This window comes from Trachemys scripta, unplaced genomic scaffold, assembly GCF_013100865.1.
Source record: "Trachemys scripta elegans isolate TJP31775 unplaced genomic scaffold, CAS_Tse_1.0 scaffold_197, whole genome shotgun sequence".
NCBI lineage: Eukaryota > Metazoa > Chordata > Testudines > Emydidae > Trachemys > Trachemys scripta.
Genome location: NW_023260509.1, coordinates 54,839 through 74,605, shown reverse-complemented (window position 1 = coordinate 74,605; position 19,767 = coordinate 54,839). Strand labels below are relative to the sequence as shown.

The 19,767-nt window shown below is 45.3% G+C and overlaps 1 protein-coding gene across 2 annotated transcripts in view; it reads right to left on the bottom strand.

Annotated features, from left to right (window-relative positions):
- Positions 1-2,097: 2,097 nt before the first annotated feature.
- Positions 2,098-19,767, bottom strand: part of LOC117870301 (cytosolic phospholipase A2 gamma-like) — a 46,978-nt gene continuing 29,308 nt past the window's right edge. The window contains exons 13-18 of one of the 2 annotated variants that reach the window (XM_034757404.1): positions 18,283-18,390; positions 17,718-17,843; positions 14,692-14,787; positions 11,851-12,005; positions 10,627-10,804; positions 2,098-4,286 (exon numbers count right to left, since the gene is read on the bottom strand). In XM_034757404.1, the coding sequence (XP_034613295.1) occupies positions 4,120-4,286; positions 10,627-10,804; positions 11,851-12,005; positions 14,692-14,787; positions 17,718-17,843; positions 18,283-18,390 (830 nt within the window). In that variant the 3' untranslated portion in view covers positions 2,098-4,119. The remainder of the gene's footprint in view (positions 4,287-10,626; positions 10,805-11,850; positions 12,006-14,691; positions 14,788-17,717; positions 17,844-18,282; positions 18,391-19,767) is intronic. The other variant, XM_034757405.1, reaches the window with a different exon arrangement.

The window sequence follows — 19,767 nt, the reverse complement described above, 5'->3', positions numbered from 1 at the left end:
TACATGAGGTCTCCAGTATAGAAGCCTGCTCAAACCTAATTCTAAAGCCCTGGCCAAACTTGGTCAGAGCACAGTCAATGCAAACCCCAGCCCATGAGTGTCAAGCTATTTTCAGACCTGATCTGACCCTAGCTCAGCATTTGTTGTCGGACACTGCTGGGTTCAGGTTGCCTTGAATGGTACACTGAGGTTTGGGACTGTGGGTGTGCGCTGAGGAGTCTGGGGTGCAGAGGAAGGTCAGGCAGTGGATGTGGAGGAGGTGAGTGGGAAGACCCCCCAACCTTGGCCTCAGAGACACATGATAGGCTGAGAGAGCAGCATGGTCAGGGAAGCCACTCCACCACCTTGCCCACCCAAACCAGCTGCCTGCCTGGCTCCCTGCTGCCTGTGTCTGCAGCTGCTTTTACACAACTAGTAGCACCTCATTCCCTGGAGGAGAAACAGCCCTCTTAACCCTGTCCAAAATGACATGGCTCTGCCCGAGCCCCTTTCACCACCCAACCCAGCTCCAGACCCCACCTCCAGGCACCCCTCTCCCCATCATTGAGCAGGATTGGAGGAGGTGCAGGGTCCGAGGCTGCCCTATGTCATGGGTTTGACTTTTCATCCCCAACACAAACCTGACACTTGTCATTGGGTCCATCCCAAACCCGATGCCTGTAGTCGTGTCCTGTCAGGTTTGGGTCAGGCACAGGGCTCTACTTCAGTAGAACTATGGGATTACACAATTTTCAACTTCTCGAAGCAGCCAGGTAAAACAATACAAAGGCAGACAATGCTACATAGACATCTGGGGGTGGGGGACAGTAATAAAAGAGGAGAAGACACTCGTGAATAGAGAAAGGAGGGAAGGAGATGACCGGGGACGGGGAAGGGAAAAAGAGGAGGGGGTAGGCGGAAGGGAAGTCAGGCATTCTTTGAGCCATCTCAACGTTTTTAACCAAATATATCTGGAGGTCCAAATTTCTTAAAATTCATATAATTACTTTCTATGGCAATAGTATCAGGGGGTAGCCGTGTTAGTCTGTATCTACAAAAACAACAAGGAGTCTGGTGGCACCTTAAAGACTAACAGATTTATTTGGGCATAAGCTTTCATGGGTAAAAACCTCACTTCTTCAGATGGCAATAGGTTATTCTTTCTGTGGCTATTAACTCAGAGAGGTGCGAATATCACTGCTCTATTCTGGGCACTAGCCTACTCTTCCATTCTTGCAAAATCCTCTGCGTGGTGATTACTGCAGCCCACAAGAACCAAAGTGAATAACCTAGGATATTATTCTTAACTACAGCTGAGCACATTTTTTCTCTCCTGTGTCCACCTCTTTCCACAGCTGCCTGAGTGCTGGACACTTGTTTGTTTGTTACAGTTCCAACAGACATCTGATCCCCTTGCTGACATTGAGTAGCATGCTGCTCCACATATAGTGCCATTGAAATGACTTATGGTGTAAAGTACAACTCAGTGTGAGCAAGAGAATCCAAAGCTGCCCCTTACTCAGGCAAGTAATTTTTTTTCTCACAAAGAGGCAAGAGGGGCAGGGCTTAGCACACAGCCCCCTCCTTGGCATGTCCCATGGGCTAGCTTGGTCACGTCCCAGCATGGGCTGGCTTTTATGGATCCCATATCCCTCCTCATTCATTGCATAGAGGGCTGGGCACCTCACTCAGGCTTTGTGGATCCCAGTGATTTTCTAGGCACCTAAGAGTTAGGAGTGGTGACGCTCAGCGCCTAAGGGCCGGTCTACACTGAAAACTTACATCAGCAGTGCTACGACTCTCAGGTGTAGCCATGCCCAGCTAACCCCTGGTGCAGACAGCTATAGGTCGACAGAAGAATTCATCCAGAGACCTAGCTACTGCCTCGGGGGGGGGGGGGGGTTAAATTACCTACAGAACCCCTCCCGTCACTGCAGTGAGTATCCACATTGAAGTCCTACAGCTGTGCCAATGAAGCATTGTAAGTGCAGACATATCCTACGTCCCTTTGTGAATTTAGTCCTTTGTGCTCTCACTTACGGAGGAACAATCAGCCGGTGGTGGAACACAGCCGGGCTATTTCTAGCACTGAGGCACACGAGGTGAAAAATGATGGGACATTATCGTTTATTTATGTAATATTCATCACACAGAAGGAAAGAAGGTTGTAAAATGTTATTGTCACACACAGCACAAGAAAAAAAATATTTGTAAATTAAGAAGCAGTAAGAAATTTACCATTATAAATAACAGGCCAGATTCTAGCCTCCGTGTAAATGTGGAGTAACATCATCAGCTTCAGTAAAGTTACTCCACATTTACCAGGGGTGTAAATGAGATTGTATCATGGATCACAGCTCGGCACAAAATTCCTTTCTTACTTCCATTCCTTTTTTAAACTAGGAGAACTGACAAAGAAAACTTGCAGACACATTTGTGTGCCAGGCAGCTGTAATATTATCATTCTGCACAGTGTAAATTTCTGTTTGACACCGGTGTAGGGTGACCAGATAGCAAGTGTGAAAAATTTGAACAATTTTTTTGGTGGCATGGGGGTATAGTTGTGTATATAAGTCAAAGCCCCTAATATCGGAATGGTCCCAATAATATTGGGATGTCTGGTCAACCTAGAGTGCTGCCATGTGAGCACTGACAAACCAACATGTGTATATGTTTCTTAAACATTCTATCTAATCTATCTATCTATCTATCTATCTATCTATCTATCTATCTATCTATCTATCTATCTATCTATCTATCATAACCTATTGTATATGAAGCTATCTACCATCACAAACTATTGTATATGAATCTATCTAGCTACGTCATCATTCTTTACTGTATATCTGCTTATGTGTTTAATAATCATCACTATCTATCTATCTATCGTAACCTATTGTATATGAATCTATCTTCACAAACTATTGTATATGAATCTATCTAGCTACGTCATCATTATCTACTGTATATCTACTATTGTGTCTAATAATCATATCTATCTATCTATCTATCTATCTATCTTTCTAGGAACATTTTACTAAATTCATCATCCTATAGCCAGGGTTGCATTCACAAAAGGACTTGGCTCCTAGCTGCCATATTACACACCAGAAGTCCAGCATCAGGCCCCACTAGGAGTCACCAAACCCCCACTTAACTGTTGCTGAATCCTGTAGAAGCCTTATCTCAGTCTACACCCACCTTTTGGCAGTAAGAGTTCCCTAGGTGCCTCTCAGCGTGCACACGGCTGCCCAGCTTTAGGCATACAGATGCCTAAGCCTCACAGCAATGCACAAACTGGGGGAAGACAGACGTTCCTCTGCATAGCTTGCCTCTGGGGCCCACCACTGCGGGCTGTAAGCCGGGGGACTAGAACCTGGGTCTGTGAACTCAGAGGGGAGTACTGCAGCCATCAGGCTTCTCACCCTTGCTCTCTCTCTCTTTCTGGCCAAATTTCCCTTTAATTCTTTAATCAGCAGTGGAAAAGCTTCAACAGGGGGATTGAAGCTGCCACCCCTGCACCATGACATTATCCCACTGCCCAGTGATGAGGGCCCTTGCCTCAGAGGTAGCAGATGCCTTTTCAAATCCCTTCTCCCCCTGAGGCAGCGAGGGGACTTGACCTGGGGTTTCCTCCATCCCATCTGAGTACTCTGACTACTGGGCTAAGAATTCTGAGGAAAGCCATCTTCCTCCTTCTCGTACCAAGGCTCAGGCCCCACAGGTGAGGTAGGCAGAGGAACACCTGTCTTTCCCAGGTCGGGAATCACTCTGGGGCTTAGGCATCTGGACACCAAGATGGTGGCTTCAGTGCACATGCCCCGAGGCTGAAACATAGACACCCAGGAAAATTTTACTGAAACAACTTTGGTGCTGAGGGAGTTTAGGCGCTACAGGGTTCCACGTCAGCTGAGCAAGAGTTTTGTGAATCCCAGGGATGTCTAAATCTGGGAATCAGGCACCTATGGGGGAAGTTAGGTGCTTAAATCCCTTTGTGAATCTAACAGAGGGAAACTAACCCCTCCCTGCTGCACTTAGGTTCTAATTGCTCACAGTGAACAGCCTTGCTGGAAATGTGCGAGTCAGAGCCAGACAACGTTTTCTGCCCTTCATGAGTATGAGACAAACAGAGATGTGGTTTTAAAACTCCTTGGTGGAGGAGGACACAATCTGCTGGATCTCCTCCCGAATCCTCTCCGTGTTGTTGGATACATTCAACTTCGCTCTACTGAGGAGTTCTTTGATATCTTCCTTTAGGTAGCATGAACGAAAGGTGGAAAACTTGTTTCTGAAGGACTCTATTTCACCTAGAAATAAAAGGGGTGGGTAAGTGCCAAAGAGAGGAAAACAATGGTACTGCTTTTACACTTTTACTGCTCCCAGAAGCATAAAATCCAGGTATCTAAAGAGGCAGGGGAACAACTTGGCCAACTCCTGAGGTTTTCATAGAATCACAGAAATGTGGGGCTGAAAGGGACCTCAACACGTCACTAAGTCCAACTTCCTGTGCTGAGGCAGGATCCAGTGAACCTGGACCAACCATGACATGTGTTTGTCCAAGCTGTTCCTAAAATCTTCAGATAAGGATTCCACTATGTACCTTGGAAACCTATTCCAGAGTGTAACTACCCTGAGAGTTAGAAAGTTTTCCCCCCGACAAAAAATAACATGTGACTAGCAACATAGACAATAAAGGGGAAGGGATGCAGATCTGGATAAGTAAAGAACACATCACAGATTTTCTGAACAATTTGAATGAATTCAAATCAGCAGGGCCTGATGCTATTCACCTGACGTTACTGAAGGAATTAGCTGAAGAAATCTCAGAGCCACTGGCAATAATACTTATGAACTCATGGATGACAGGAGAGGTCCTGGAAGGCTGGAGATGAGCTCATCTTTAAAAAGGGGGGAAAGGAAGAGCCAGGGAACTTGGGAAGCTACTGGAACAATGTCTAAAACATTAAATTTGCAAATACCTGGAGGACAAAGAGGTGATCACTAGCAGCCAGCATGGATTTACCTAGAACAAATCATGCCAAACCAGCTTGATTTCCTTCTTTGACAGCGTAACCAATTTGCTGGATGGGGGAATGCAGTGGACATAATATAGCAGGACTTCAGCAAGGGTTTTGACACAGTCTCATATGACATTCTCATAAGTAAGCTGGAGAAATGCGGACTTGGTAGAACTACCATTAAGTGGATACATAATTGGTTAAACAACCTCAAACAAAGAGTGACTATTAATGGAATGATGTCAGATTGGAGGGAGGTCTCAAGTGGGGTTCCACGGGGATCTGTTCTGTGTTCAACATCTTTATTAATGACCTGGATGTAGGAATAGAGAATATACTGATCAATTTGGCAGATGACACAAAGCTAGAGTGGTTGCCAACCTTTTGGAGGATAGAGCTAAAATTCAAAGGGATCGTCATAAATTGGAGCACTGGGCTATAGACAACAAAATGAAATTCAACAAAGACAAATGTAAAGTTCTGCACTTAGGGAAGAAAAACCAAATGCACAAATACAGAGTGGGGGGTAACTGGCTTGACAGCAGCACTGCTGAGAAGGACATGGGAGTTGTGGTGGATCACGACCCCAATATGAGTCAGCAATGAGATGCTGTTGCAAAGAAAGCAAATGCAATTTTAGGCTGCATTAACAAAGGCATAGTATGCAAGTCACGGGAGGTGATAGTACCACTGTACTCAGCACTGGTTAGACCTGAGCTGGAGTACTGTGGCTAATTTTGGTCACTAATGTATAGAAAGGATATACAGAAGCTGGAAAGCCTCCAGAGGTGAGTGATAAAGATGTTCAAAGAGATGGAATGCAAACCCTATGAGCAAAGGCTGAAGGAACTGGGTATGTTTAGTTTGGAAAAGAGAAGATTAAGTGGGGCATGACGGCTGTCTTCAAATACTTAAAGGGCTGACATAAAAAAGACGGAGAAAAGTTTTTCTCTCGTGCCACAGAGGGCAGACAAGAGGCAATGGGTTCAAACTGCAGAGGAACAGATTTAGATTAAATCTCTGGGGAAAAAATCCTAACTGTAAGAACGGTAGGACAATGGAACAAACTGCTTAGGGAGGTCATGGAATCTCCTTCACTGGAGGTTTTCAAAAGGAGGCTGGGTAGCCATCTGTCTGGGATGGTTTAGACAGAATAAGTCCTACATCTTGGCTGGGGGTTAGACTAGATGACCCTTGCGCTCCCTTCTAATCTTATTGTTCTATGATTCTAATAGTAAACCTAAATCTCCCATGCTCCAAATTAAGCCCATGACTTCTTGTCCAATCTTCAATGGACATCGAGAATAGTTGATCCCATCCTCTTTATAAAGCCCTTAACATATTTGAAGACTGTTATCAGGATTAGGTGAGGATCACAGCTGTTATTTATATTTTCAAAAGTAAGTTTCCAGTCCTTAGGTTTCAGAGCAAATCCGGAAAATGTGACACTGATGCACTTTAAAGGCTTAGAGACCAGCAAACAAATACAAATAACCAAATGCTTATTGTTGTGTTAACAATGTCATGATTTTAAGCCTACCTCATGCTTTTAAGGGAGCTTATCTAGTTAGCTAGCTAGCTAGTGAGATAGGCTATCCCCATACACCCCATCTATCTATCTATCTATCTATCTATATACACCAGTGTGACAGACTGTGTAGCCCACACAGGCCCTGAAAGGGTTAATGTGAGCCAATTATGTTACCTGGCTATACCTGGAGGGAGAACCAGACTTAACTGAAGGTGAGTCACAGCTGGGGAGGAGCTGGGTGGGCTCCATGAAGGTAGGAGTTTCAGAGAAGAAGGGGGCTGCAAGGAGGACCTCTCTCTTGGTTAGGGAGTGGAGACATGTAGAAGAGAGTTAGCCCTCGGGATGGTCTTCTGAATATGGAAATCTGGCAAGAGGAAGTGAGAGAAAGAATCCACTGGAACAGAGCAGGCTCCAGTACTAAGCCCTGATCAAAGGGCAGGATTTGGAGAACCAGGGAAAGAGCCCTGGGATTTGCCCAGATGAGGAACAAAGCAGCAGGGACAGATGAGAGTCCAAGCCTGAGGAGAGTAGAAATTGACTTGAGTTTATCCTTTTATCTTGGGATTTTTGTTAGAGGGTTCCAGGGGAGATCCCTGGCCCTGAGAGAAGGCTGAACCTAGAGAGGTTGTGGAGGGAGAAGGCCTGTGAAAGGAGCGGACCTGGACTGTTGTTTATAGGGACTGGATGGAACCCAGTGAGTGCAAGGGCCAGGGTTCCCCTACCAGCTACAGGAGAAAGTGGCATGAAGTCCTTGATAAGGGGACAAGGACAACTGGAAGCCATGGGGCAAGGTTGTGCAATCTCCCTAGGACCTAGAGTTGGTGCCAGAGACCTGATATAAGGACACTGGACTTTTATTTGTGGGACCCTGGTACACCGGAAGGGATGGATTTACATTATGACTTGGCCTGAGGGCTGAGTCCTGGAAAAGGTCCACCAGAGTGGCCATCAGCTGGGGGCTCCAGATGGGGAGAGTGACGTTATGCCCACACCTGGCCACAAGGAGATACTCAACTGATGAGTTCCCCCTCAGCCCCCATCTTCCCTACCCTCCTCAGTTTATCTCTTTTATTTCCCTTCCCTTTGCAAACTAGGAAAAACACAGATCTTCCAGATGCCTTTCATTGCTGGGCAGCTGGAAGATTGATGGGAGTTAGGTGCCCAAATCCTTTTGAGGATCTGCATTTGCATTTACAGTGCAGCAGGTCAAAGCTGAATCTGTCCAATGAGTCCAAGAGAGTCTGTATCTCATGTAATTTACATGTCGACAGGCCAAGAGGAAGTGTAAGTGACACAAGTTAGGTCCCCTTTCCACTCCCCACTGAAGGTGGCCTGTTCTGCCACATCTCCTCTCAGTTACACAGGGTGGAAATCCAGAGAAATCCACTTGATTTGAGTAAAATATATATAAAACAATTTAAAACATTGCTCGACAAGGATTTGCACTGTTGTCTTGATTAGCATGAACCAAAGGGCCTAGTTTCTGACCGCAGCATGACTCTCAATTAATTGAAAAGCAGCACATTTAAAACAGATGATGGGGGATTATTTTGCAGAGCTCACGAGTTACCTGTGGAACTCATTGTCTCAGGGATTACCATGGGCCGGTCACAGTAGGATTGTAGGAAGGGTTGGGTATTATGCAAACATCCAAGGCTATATCAGAGTGGATTAAAAGACAATGCAAAAGATATAAACCTGCCTGCATTAGCCCATATGAAAACTACTTCCCCAGGAAAGGTTTATTTGTAATTGTTTATTATGGGGTTTTGTGCCCCTTCTTGTGAATCATGTGGTGATGGCCACTGTCAGAGACAGCACAGAGGGCTAGATGGACCCTGCTCTGGTAGACTGTACCTATTGGGCTTCAGGAAGTGGGCGGGCGTAAGCCCGCCCATTGCCAAAGGGTCCCCCCCCAGCCTAAGGGGATGATCCACAGGGCCTGAAACTCAAATAATTACGGGGGACAGCTAATGTAAAAACAGGGACAGGAGTGCAGTCACAGGGTCAAAAGAAGGGAACCTGACGGGGACACCGAGCAGAGAACCCCGGACAGCGCCCACTGCTCCTCAAAGGTGTCAAGGGAGCCAGTGGATGCTGCCCAGAGGAACTCTGTCTGGATGCGTGAACGGACAGAGGATCGGAAACAGGCCCCACAGTCACAGGAACCTCCATCGGCCAACCTCCTCTCCCTGGTTTTATAGATGGCCTGTTTAGCCAGGGCCAAGAGGAAGTTGACCAGGAGGTCCCACGACTTTGTGGGGCCACGGATAGGGAGTGCATAAATGAGAAGGTGAGGGGAAAAGTGTAACCAAAAACGCAACATAATGTTGGTGAGGAGCCGGTGTAGGGGCTGCAACCTGGCTGGTAGACTGTAGCGGGGTGGTAACCCCGCTCTAGTCCAGAGGAGGCTGTGGCTGGAGAAAGCAGCTTTTAGGCTGAGCTGATTGGTGGAGTGGCTACAGCTGGGGCCACGCCCCAAACAGACTCAGCTGGCCCTATAAAGGCCAGGGCAGCCAAAAGCTCAACAGCCTCTTTCTGAGTGCAGAGAGAGAAGGGTCTGGCTGCAGCAAGCTAGGGATAGCGTACCTGAGTGGAGCAGGGCTGGGGACTGGCTGAGGAGCTGGGGAGCTCCAGCCTGGATGGCCCCAGGCTGCGGCCTAGTGGAAGGCCAAGGGGTACTGGGGGTTGCAGAGGGCAGCCCAGGGCTAGGCCAAGGCAGCAGGTCCAAACCCTCCTTGCCAGTGATGAGTGGCCTATACTGCAGTCTGCCCCAGGGAGTGGGGGCTAGTTGGTGACTGGCAGTGGCCTAGTGCTAAGGCAAGGTGGGGATAGTGGGTGGAGGTTCCCCTGGGAGGTGGGACCTAGCGTGTGGGTACTGCCAGGGGGCAGCACCCAGAGCAAGGGGCACCAGGGTCCTGGGAGGGACACGGGAGCCGAGAAGGAGAGGACAGGTGGATCACCAGCCTGCAGAGGGCGCTCCAGAGGCTGGAGAGCTAATTCCCTGGACGACCAGCAGGAGGCGCCGCAGGGGTGAGTCCGGCTCATCTTACATAGACAGTCACAATATTTGAGCTCCTCTGCTCATTTTCACCAGTCAGTCAGGTGTAGTTCCATTTCAATCAGTGAGCTCCAATTCAGACACATGGGGCGAGGTTCACAGCAGAACTCAGGTGTTGGGTTACTGAGAGTCATGGCGCCTAATTTTAGACCCCTAGAAAATCACTGGGATTCACACAGGCTGAGTTAGGTGCCCAGGCTCCTGTGCAATGAATGAAGAAAAACAGGCTCCTGGGAAAGTGATCCACAAACGCCAGTGCGCTAGGCTGGAAACCACCTAAGCTAGCCCATGGGAGAGGCCCAGGAGAGGGGTGTGTGCTATGCACTGAGGGAGTTCAGCACCCAAGTCCAGGCTGGAGAGAGGCGCCTGTCTCTGCTTGGGGTTCTCAGCTGTGACAACAGACACTCTATAGCCTGGTAGTTACAGCACTTACACGGGCTGTGGGGGGCCCAGCATCCAGTCCCCTGCTCCGCTGACTCTCCAATTATTTATCCAAAGTAGAACAGCTACAACAGGAGATACTGAGGGAGTCCCGCATCAGAACATCCCCTTGCCCAGTGGCTTTGGCATTTCCCTCTTCAAATCCCTTCTCCCCCTCAGGCAGAGGGGGACCTTGACCTGCCGCCCCATCCCAGCTGAGTGCCATAACCTCTGGGCTAAACATGATGAGGAAGTGCCTCCCTCCCTGCATTTGTCTGAGTGCACATGCGGGGTCTGATCCTGCAGGCCACTCCTCAGCACGTCTGCCACAGCCAAGTGAGGCAGAGAAACGCCTCTCTTTGTATATCTGGAAGCCTGGGATGGGGCAGGAGTGGACATGCCCAGAGACAGAAAAACAGGCACTGAGAGAACTTTTCTGCAAATCTTAGGCCCTGAGCAAGTGTAGATTCCTATAGGGTCTGCTGGCAGCTGAGCAGCGGGTTTGTGATTCCCAGTGAGGCCTGATTCTAACATTTAGGTGGCTAAACCGGCAATGAGTCATCAAAGTCCCTTTGCGAATCTAGCCCATAGAGTTTTAGAAGAGTGGTGCAGATTACCTGAGTTACCTGGACAATTTTTGTTGTTGAAGAGAGGGAAGTGCATGACGGTAGGAACATCTTTTCCTTTGAAGATGTAGCAGTCAGTGGGGTTATCTTTGTCCTTAATCTCTTCTGGCTTTATCTTGGGAAATGGGATGTTATTTATCTCACAGTACTTGGCAGTATTCTCGATGGTCTGGGAAGAAGGGGAAAGTGATTTTAAAATAAATAAATGTCCATCTCCACTAATAAAACGTGATGCCACTCATATGGCCAGGCTAGAGAGTTAAAAATACCCCTCACCTACAGTGTACAAACATTCCAAGAAGCCTCTAAGGAACTGACCAATTGAGGGCCTCCATGGAAACCAGACATAACCCTGTTGCCATATCTGTGTAGCTAGAATCTTTGTATAACAATGCATATACAGTGGCTGAGGCTTTCAAAAGCTCCTAAAGGATATGGATGCCCAGTTCCCATTAAAATTAATCCCTTAGGTGGCTTTGAAAACCTCAGCCCATGGTAATGAACAGAAATCGAAACCCAGAGCTTCAGCTCCAAAAGCTCAAGTTTGATTTTTGTTTTGTTTTGTTGTTTTACAAATTCACCTATTGGAAAATTCATGTTCCATGTAAACAAAGTAGCAAAGTGTTATAGGAGCTGCAGCAACTAGAGGGAGACAATATCACCTATGGAGCACTGGTGAAGTGTGAGGCTGAGGTTAGCGAGTTTGCAGAGTTCTAACTGACTTATTGAAATTCAGTTCATATTTCTACTGACCCCATGTCCTCCTGCTAGAGCACTCTTGACTCTTTGGTGCTAACAGAAATAAAAAGTGGTCAAACCTAAAGACTGTCATTTAGCACATCAGCTAGGACTGTGACAAACACAGGGGCACATCTGTGAAGTAAGCAGTTGTCATTTTTACACAGAGTAAAACTGAACTTCAAGGAATTTCCTCTTCCTCCATGATATCCAAAGGGAAAGAGAGGTCATGCCTGGTCACACGCCCTTACCCCAAGCCCAAGCAACCTTGCAGGGAATAAGGTAAATATTTCCAGTGGATCCTATACGCCCACACATCTCAAATTGTGATCCCCACAGCACCTTCAGGGAATCCAAATTACTGGTGCTAACAACAGTGTAACCTCATTGGGTCATGGGCCAAGTCCTGGGTATTTCTGCAGTGCTTCATCAATGATTAGGGCATTCAGAGATATCACAATAAATAATAAAAGTTACCTCGAAAGGATTCCCAGAGCTGAAGTCAAAGGAGAGGATCAGTTTCACTTTCCTCTCTGGGCGCAGAACGAGGGGGTAGGCGGAATTTATGTCAGTGCCAGCATCGATCAAGTAGATGAATTCTTCGTTGGTCAGTCCAGTGGATTGGGCATCACCTGTGAAAGTACATCCATGTATTGTTTTAGGCTGTGATTTTTCCAAGGGGTCACAATGAGAGATGCCCAGATCCCCCAGAATTCCATATGCATTTTCAAAGGCTCCTCAACTGGTAGATAAACTCCTAATGGGATTAACTAAGGCACCTAAGCAGGTTAGGCCCTGTCAGGAGTAAGGACCCGGAGCTAGCCTGCTTACATGCTAGCTTAACACCCCCTCCCCCCGCAGTCTAACCAGCACAGCTGGTCCCCTGCTGAGCTGCCTGATTAGCCCAAACACCCGACTGGCTGTGGGGATCTGCAAACTTGCTCTTATGCCCAGTGGCAGGGTGCTGCCAGCTCAAAGCATTCACCCATGGCTGCGAGAGCTCCTGCTCCTGCTCTGTGCCCAGCCTTGCACCCAACTTGTCTTGCTCCAGGTAACCGGCTCTGATTCCAGGCTTCTCGCTCTGCCTTTGACTATCGGCACTGGCCCCCTGCCTTTGACTCTGGCACTGACTGTCAGCTCCGATTCCTGGCTACTGATGCCTGCTGTCACCACTCGGCATGACTCCTGCTCTAACCAGTAGGCATGATGACTCCCATCCTAGTCACTGACAGGCACCTAATTCCATTTGAAACTAGTGGGAGTTAGGTGCCTACCCTTCACGTGTGGTTCTGTAATTACCACAAGGGGCCAGACTTGCAAAGGTGGGTCAGTGCCTAAAGATACAGAGAGAGGCCCAGTGGGTATTCAGAAGTGCCCAGTGCCCACATGGATAAAGGTGTTTAGACACTTATGCCCTCAGTGCCTAACAGATTTAGGAGCCCAATCTCATTTTTTTCAAAGGGATTTAGGTACTTAGGAGCCAAAATCCCATTGGCCGTCGATAGTCCTAAATCAGTTTGGTGTTGCAATGCTGACCACATTAATGCGTAAATACTTTAGCAATCTGGGCCTAGGTGTCTGAATCCCATTAACCCCAGATCTCTATCAATACCTTTAGGCACCAAAACTTTGCCCTGAGGCTCCTTGAAAAACCTCAGCTCTACTTTTGTGAAATTAGCATCTAAACCATCTCAGTGACACATGGGCATCATCAACAAACACATATTTGATCCAGCGTTTGGTAAGTCTCCATTTTAGGAGAATCCCGCCTGCCTTATAAAGAAGTTCTGACTCAGGACAAATTCCTAATCATATTAATACCCAGCACATCTACTGTTTGCTTTGACAGTAGCTCACAACAGAGTGGGGCAAACACAGCAACAACACACTGATAATCATCTGCCCAAACAAAAGCCCCACAGTCCCTTCAGGTTTCATGTGAAGTCCCTTTTATTAGCTTCCCATAAACACTCAAAAAGGCAAAAAATGAAAAATATCTGCTTCCCCCTGCACAAAAGAAGAGTTGAAATTTTAAAATTGTTTCATTCCACAGGGATGGAACCTGACTCATTTTCTGTTTTTCATGAACAACAATAGAGATTTTAATCCAATAATTTCCCTGATTTTTTTTTTCTGTGAAAAAGTTGATTTTAGAACATGGCCATTTTCCACTCAGAATAAAAATATCACTTGATAAATGTTGACCAGCTGTAAAGANTGGCCATTTTCCACTCAGAATAAAAATATCACTTGATAAATGTTGACCAGCTGTAAAGAAAACCTCTTGCCTTAATGATGATAGGGGACACCCTGCAATCTGATTCTCATAAAACCTTGTAAAATACATTGCCACACTAGCTCTCAAACAGTGGTGAGTGGATGATGCAAAACAAAAAAAACCCAAATATTAAGAAAAGTGTGTTGGCGCAAAAAGCAGAAATTCCATTTTTACTGCTGCTTTTATTCTCTCTTGTGAACAAGAATTTTCATAGGTTTGTGATAATTCTCATAGTCCTCAACATCCTCCCTCTGGGGCCTTGAAAAAGTCATTTCTTATTTTTGCACCTCAGGTCTCCATTGGTTATATGAGACTAACAACAGTACTCTGCCTTGCAGGAAATTCTCAGCTGTCACCAGGCACTCAGGTAATATGACAACGTGGAGTCCGATAAACAGGTTACTAGATATAGAATTTGTGATAATTTTCATGACACTATGTTTAAAGCTCTTTGTGGACTATAAGATAGCTGCCCCTCCTCAATCCCTTCCCCACTGCTGCCCCTTTCCCACCCCCACCCTCTGCTGCCCTGAGTGCCCATTGTACAGTTTAGCCGCCTCTTCTCTGCCCTCACCCTCTGCTGCCCCTACTGCCCATTGTACAGTTTAGCCGCCCCTTCTCTGCCCCCACCTTCTGCTGCCCCTAGGGCCCATTTTACAGTATAGCTGCCCCTTCCCACCCATTTAAACTGGGAATGGTTGATTACCTGTTCTGTTCATTAACTCTGAAGCACCTCACATTGGCCATTTTTGGAAGACAAGATACTGGGCTAGATGGGCCATTGGTCTGACCCAGTATGGCTGTTTTTTTGTTCTCACACTCTGCTGCCCCCTGCGACCCATTACACAGTACAGCTGCCTCTTTCCTATCTCTCACCCTCCGCTGAATTCTTTTGCCCATTATACAACATGGCTGCCTTTTTCTCTTTACTTCCTACTTAATCTATTCTCTGTCAAACCAGAACCTTGAAAAACAGGGAAATTCATACTGCAGATGTAGAAACAAATGTGGAAAGTGCAATTCAAATGGATTCTGCTTACTACTTTTGTACAGAAAGTTGTTGGTGCACCCCCATGTCCAGTTGCAGATACAGATCACGGTTTTCCATAACAATTGCCATACACTCCATACATATCCTATTAGGCAAGAAAAAATCTGAATAAAAATCAAAGCTGAAAATAAGTACAAAGAAATAGCTAGAGGAAATCTGTAGACTGAATTCCACTTTCCTCTTGGTTGCTAGGAGATGTGAGTAGGGGGAGAGACAGGTATTTGTTGATCCAAAGGCACTCAGAAAGTGTAGTGCCCCTTGCAGAGCAATTGCAATAAACACAGAGGTTATTCTGCTTTGGGGCTGCTGGACTCAGCCTGTCAGATTTTCTAGCTCCCAGACTGACTGACAGACACTGTGCTGCCAGGATGCAGGGACTCTGACTTGCTGGGCTGTTGGGAGTGGGTGCAGCTCCCACTGGCAATGGATGTTTCTTTGTATTTTCACAGGCATAATTGAGGACCAGTTTTGGTATGACAGGACTTGGAATGGGGCTGGGGTTTGAGGAGAGAGCGGTGTGTCGGGAGTGAATGGGCTGGCCAGAAGACTGACTGGGATCAGGGGGAACTCACAACTCCAGGGTCTTTTCACAGAGAAACTTGAAATGTAGGGGTTTGTTCTGAATCAAGAACAAAATGGAGTAAGTGATGGAAAATATTCTTTTTTAGAAACAACTCTTTTACCTTGGTTGAATTACCAGACCTAGAACACCTGACATTGTGCTTCTTACTATGCTTGTAAATAAATAAATAAATAAATAAAAAATGTAGTGTCAACAATTCTGTTGATTGTTAATAAAAAGTTAGTACTGTAACTAAATTTACTTTCTCCAAAGGTAGAATTAGCCTTCGTTTACTCAAAGACACCTAAGGCTGCTAGATACTTAATGGCCATACTCCTTTAATATTGTATTACTTCAGGATAAGTTCTAAATGGTTTTGTGTTCTCTTAAATTACAGCAAAGTCCCTCAGGGACAGATTTAAATATATATATATATTTAAGCACCTAGTGGGATTTTGAAATCAGTGGGGGTTAGGTGCCTAGATGCTTTCAAAAATCCCACTCCAGGCTTAAATCCTTAAAAAATATGGCCCTGAAACTGACAAGCACTCTTATTCAGCATCTCTATTTCTTTTGTGGGATTCCTTATTTCTTAACTATTATGAGGCTTGGAAGGATTAGATTTTTATCAGTAAATGTCAATTTCATAGGACACTCACATAGATAAAAAAAATCCCATCTATGATAACAGAAATTTACGGAGGGGGAAAGCATGAAAAATGCTGCTTGAGAACTCATTTGGATTTGATTTAAGTCTATTTACTTTATATATTTTGACATGTGATGTTGTCAATTTGTGTTTTAATGGTTATAAAGCTTGAACTTTTTGAATGCCAATGTTAGGAGACACATCCCCATAGACTTTCAATAGGATTTTAGTGGCGAAAGGACCTGAGGGCCTTACATAAGAACATATGAATGGCCAGAGGGAATGAACAGAAAAGGGCAATTTATTGACTGATCTATCACCTGTTGTCCAGTCCCAGCTTCTAGTAGTCAGAGCTTTAGGACACCCAGAGCATTGGGTTGTATTCCTGACCATCTTGGTTAATTGCCATTGATGGACCTAGCCTCCATGAACTGTTCTAATTCCTTTTTGAACCTGATTACACTTTTGGCCTTCACAACAGTAGTAATGAGTTCCACAGGTTGACTGTGCATTGTGTGAAGAAATATTTTCTTGTATTGGTTTTAAACATATTGCATATTAATTTCATTGGGTGACCCCGGTACATGTGCTATGTGAAATGGTAAATAACACTTCCCTATTCATTTTCTCCCACACAATTTATGATTTTATAGATCTCTGTCATATCTCCCCTCAGTCGTCTCTTTTTTCAAGCGGAACAGTCCCCATCTTTTTAACCTCTCTTCATACGGAAGCTGTTTCATACCCCTAATCATTTCTGTTGCCCTTTTCTGAAACTTTTTCAATTCTAATATGCATTTTCTGAGATGGGGTGACCACATCTGCATACAGTATTCAAGGTGTGGTCATACCATGGATTTATATAGAGGCAATATGACATTTTCTGTCTTATCTATCCCTTTCCTAATGATTCCCAATAGTTTGTTTGCTTTTTTGACTGCTGCTGCACATTGAGTGGATGTTTTCAGACAACTATCCACAAAGACTCCAAGATCTCTTTCTTGAGTGGTAACAGCTACTTTAGACCCCATCATTTCATGGTGAATCATAGAATGTCAGGGTTGGAACGGACCTCGGGAGATCATCTAGTCCAACCCCCTGCTCAGAGCAGAACCAATTTCCAGACAGATTTTTGCCCCAGATCCCTAAAAGTCCCCCTCAAGGATTGAGCTCACAACCCTGGGTTTAGCAGGCCAATGCTCAAAGCACTGAGCTATCCCTCCCCCCTTTATTATCTATAGAGTTGGGATAATGTTTTCCAATGTGCATTACTTTGCATTTATCAACATTGAATTTCATCTGTAATTTTCTTGCCTTATCACTCGGTTTTGTGAGGTCCCTTTGTAACTCTTCCCAGTCTGATTTGGAATTAACTATCTTGAGTAATTTTGTATCATCTGCCAGTTTTGCCATTACACTTTTTTTCCCTTTCTACAGATCATTTATGAATATTTTGAACAGACCTGGTCCCAGCACAGATCCTTGGGGGACCACACTATTTACCTCTCTCCATTGTGAAAAGTGACCATTTATTCCTAGTCTTTGTTTCCTAACCTTTAACCAGATACTGGTTATCATAACTTTTTGTTTTTCCCTCTTAATGTGAGGGGGGAAATAGTAGAAGAAAGAGATGAACACTTGAAATTATTAATTATGGAGGGAAATAGTTAAATGACAAACTTTCTTCCTTTTAGGGCACATCTGGATCTTTGCTTCCACATCTGGAGCAATAATTTGGAAAGTCAGTGGGCTGGATGGCTTTGAAAAGCCCTGTCTAAGTGACAAAAGTTTCTACAAGACTTGCCTCCAAGTTCCTTTACAAAATTCCAGATGTGTTCAACGAACTCCTCAATCCAATCTTCCCAGCTCTTCAAATTCCAGGACACACTCACTTCACATAGCTTCAGAAAGGAACTCTTGCTATTCTCCTCTGCATATATAATGGATAAAATGAGGTTAGATTTGGGACAAGCAATGAAAGGCTCATTAGATATGTTCAGGGACACAAGGACGTTCAGTGCGTGCTAAGGCAGTTTCAGTGCCCAGGTCCCATTGAAAAGCAATAGGATTTGGCATCCTAATTAACTCAGGCCCTTTTGAAAACCTCAGCCTGTGTGTATTGGAACAGCTCTGAGGATTTGTGAAAATATTGGCAAATGCACAGATATTGTCATGCAAGTCAGCATGCAGCAATTCATTCATTCATTCATTCATTCATTCATTCATTCATTCATTCATTCATTCACAGCAATTCAGGAGAGCTGGCATTACCTAAGGCACCAAAGGAAGTGGACTTTGGACCCCATTTGAAAATCCCATTCTAAATAATTAGGGAGAGGAGGTAAATGTAGTCCCGCTGGTCCACTTGCCTTTCTTTTGCCTTAAGATTTCCTTGCAGTCTTTCCCAGATGAGGCATGAATGTGAAGCTCCAGGAGCAGGAGGACATCCCCACAATGTGCACTTTTGCAATCAGTACCTGGGAGGAAAGAGAACATAATGTGGCCAGGCAGTTGTTGTTTTCCTGTGAGCCCCTTGGGGTGAAGAGAGGAAAGACTTATCTCCCCAGTGCCCAAAGACTCTTGGGAGCAGGGATGCAACAGCCAGTGTAGGGTCAGACACCTGGCTGCTGAATCTGTCTGAACCTGGTGTCCTAGAATGTCAGGCCCCATGTCAGTGAAAGGGGGAGTGCAGTGGTTAGAACTCACCTCCCAATGACACCTAGCTTACGGTGTGAGCTGCCTGGGGTTGATGAGGGCTTCTCACAGTTTTATTTATTTATTTATTTAATGAAAAATGATTGTGTCATAAATATACAGGGAAGGGTAACAACCTTCCTGTATACAGTATACTATAAAATCCCTCCTGGCCAGGGGCACAAAATCCTTTTACCTGTAAAGGGTTAAGAAGCTCAGGTAACCTGGCTGGCACCTGACCAAAAGGACCAATAAGGGGACAAGATACTTTCAAATCTGGGTTTGGGGGAGGCTTTGTTTGTCTGTTCTGTGTCTGTCTGTTCTGGGTGCTTCCTGGAGACAGATCAAGAAAGAAAGCAATCCAACCCCATTAGAATTTGTAAGTACTAGCAAGGGAATGCATTAGCTTACTTTTATTTTGGCTTGTGATTTTCTCTGTGCTGAGAGGGAGGTGTATTCCTGGTTTTCTTTTTGTAACTTTAAAGTTTTGCCCAGAGGAAAATCCTCTGTTTTGAATCTGATTGCCCTGTGAGATTATCTTCTATTCTAATTTTACTGAGGTGCTTCTTTTAACTTTTTTCTTTCTAATAAAGTTCTGGGTTTTTTTAGAATCTGATTGATTTTTTTGTGTGTGTCCTAAAAAAACCCCCAAGGTTGGTCTGTGTTCATCTTGTTTATTTTCAAGCCTCCCCAGGAAAGGGGGTGCAGGGCTTGGGGGATTTTAGATGGTGGCAGTGTTTACCTAATCCAAGGTACAAGGGAGAATTTGTGCCTTGGGGAATTTTTAATGTAAACTGGTAGAAATAAGCATAGGGGGTCTTTCACTTGGGTCCCCATGTCTGTACCCTAGAGTTCAGTGTGGGGAGGGAACCCTGACGTGGTGGCAGTGGTAGGATCATTTTCAACCAGATATCATTTTGAATCAGAAGCACAAACCTTAGGAATTTTTTCTTCTTCTTTTAGCTGTTTGGGGAAAGCAGGAGCTGAGAACAGCTGGAGTCCCCCCCCCCCCCTTTTCTGTCTCTTTCCCTGGAGGCAGGGTTTTTAGGTTTTTTAACAAAGGGATTTTTTTTTCTGAGAACAGCTGGAGTTTTCTCACTTTGCCTGGAGGCAGAGGTGTTAGCTTACAGCCAGGAAATTCACAAGCAGGTTTTTTCTTT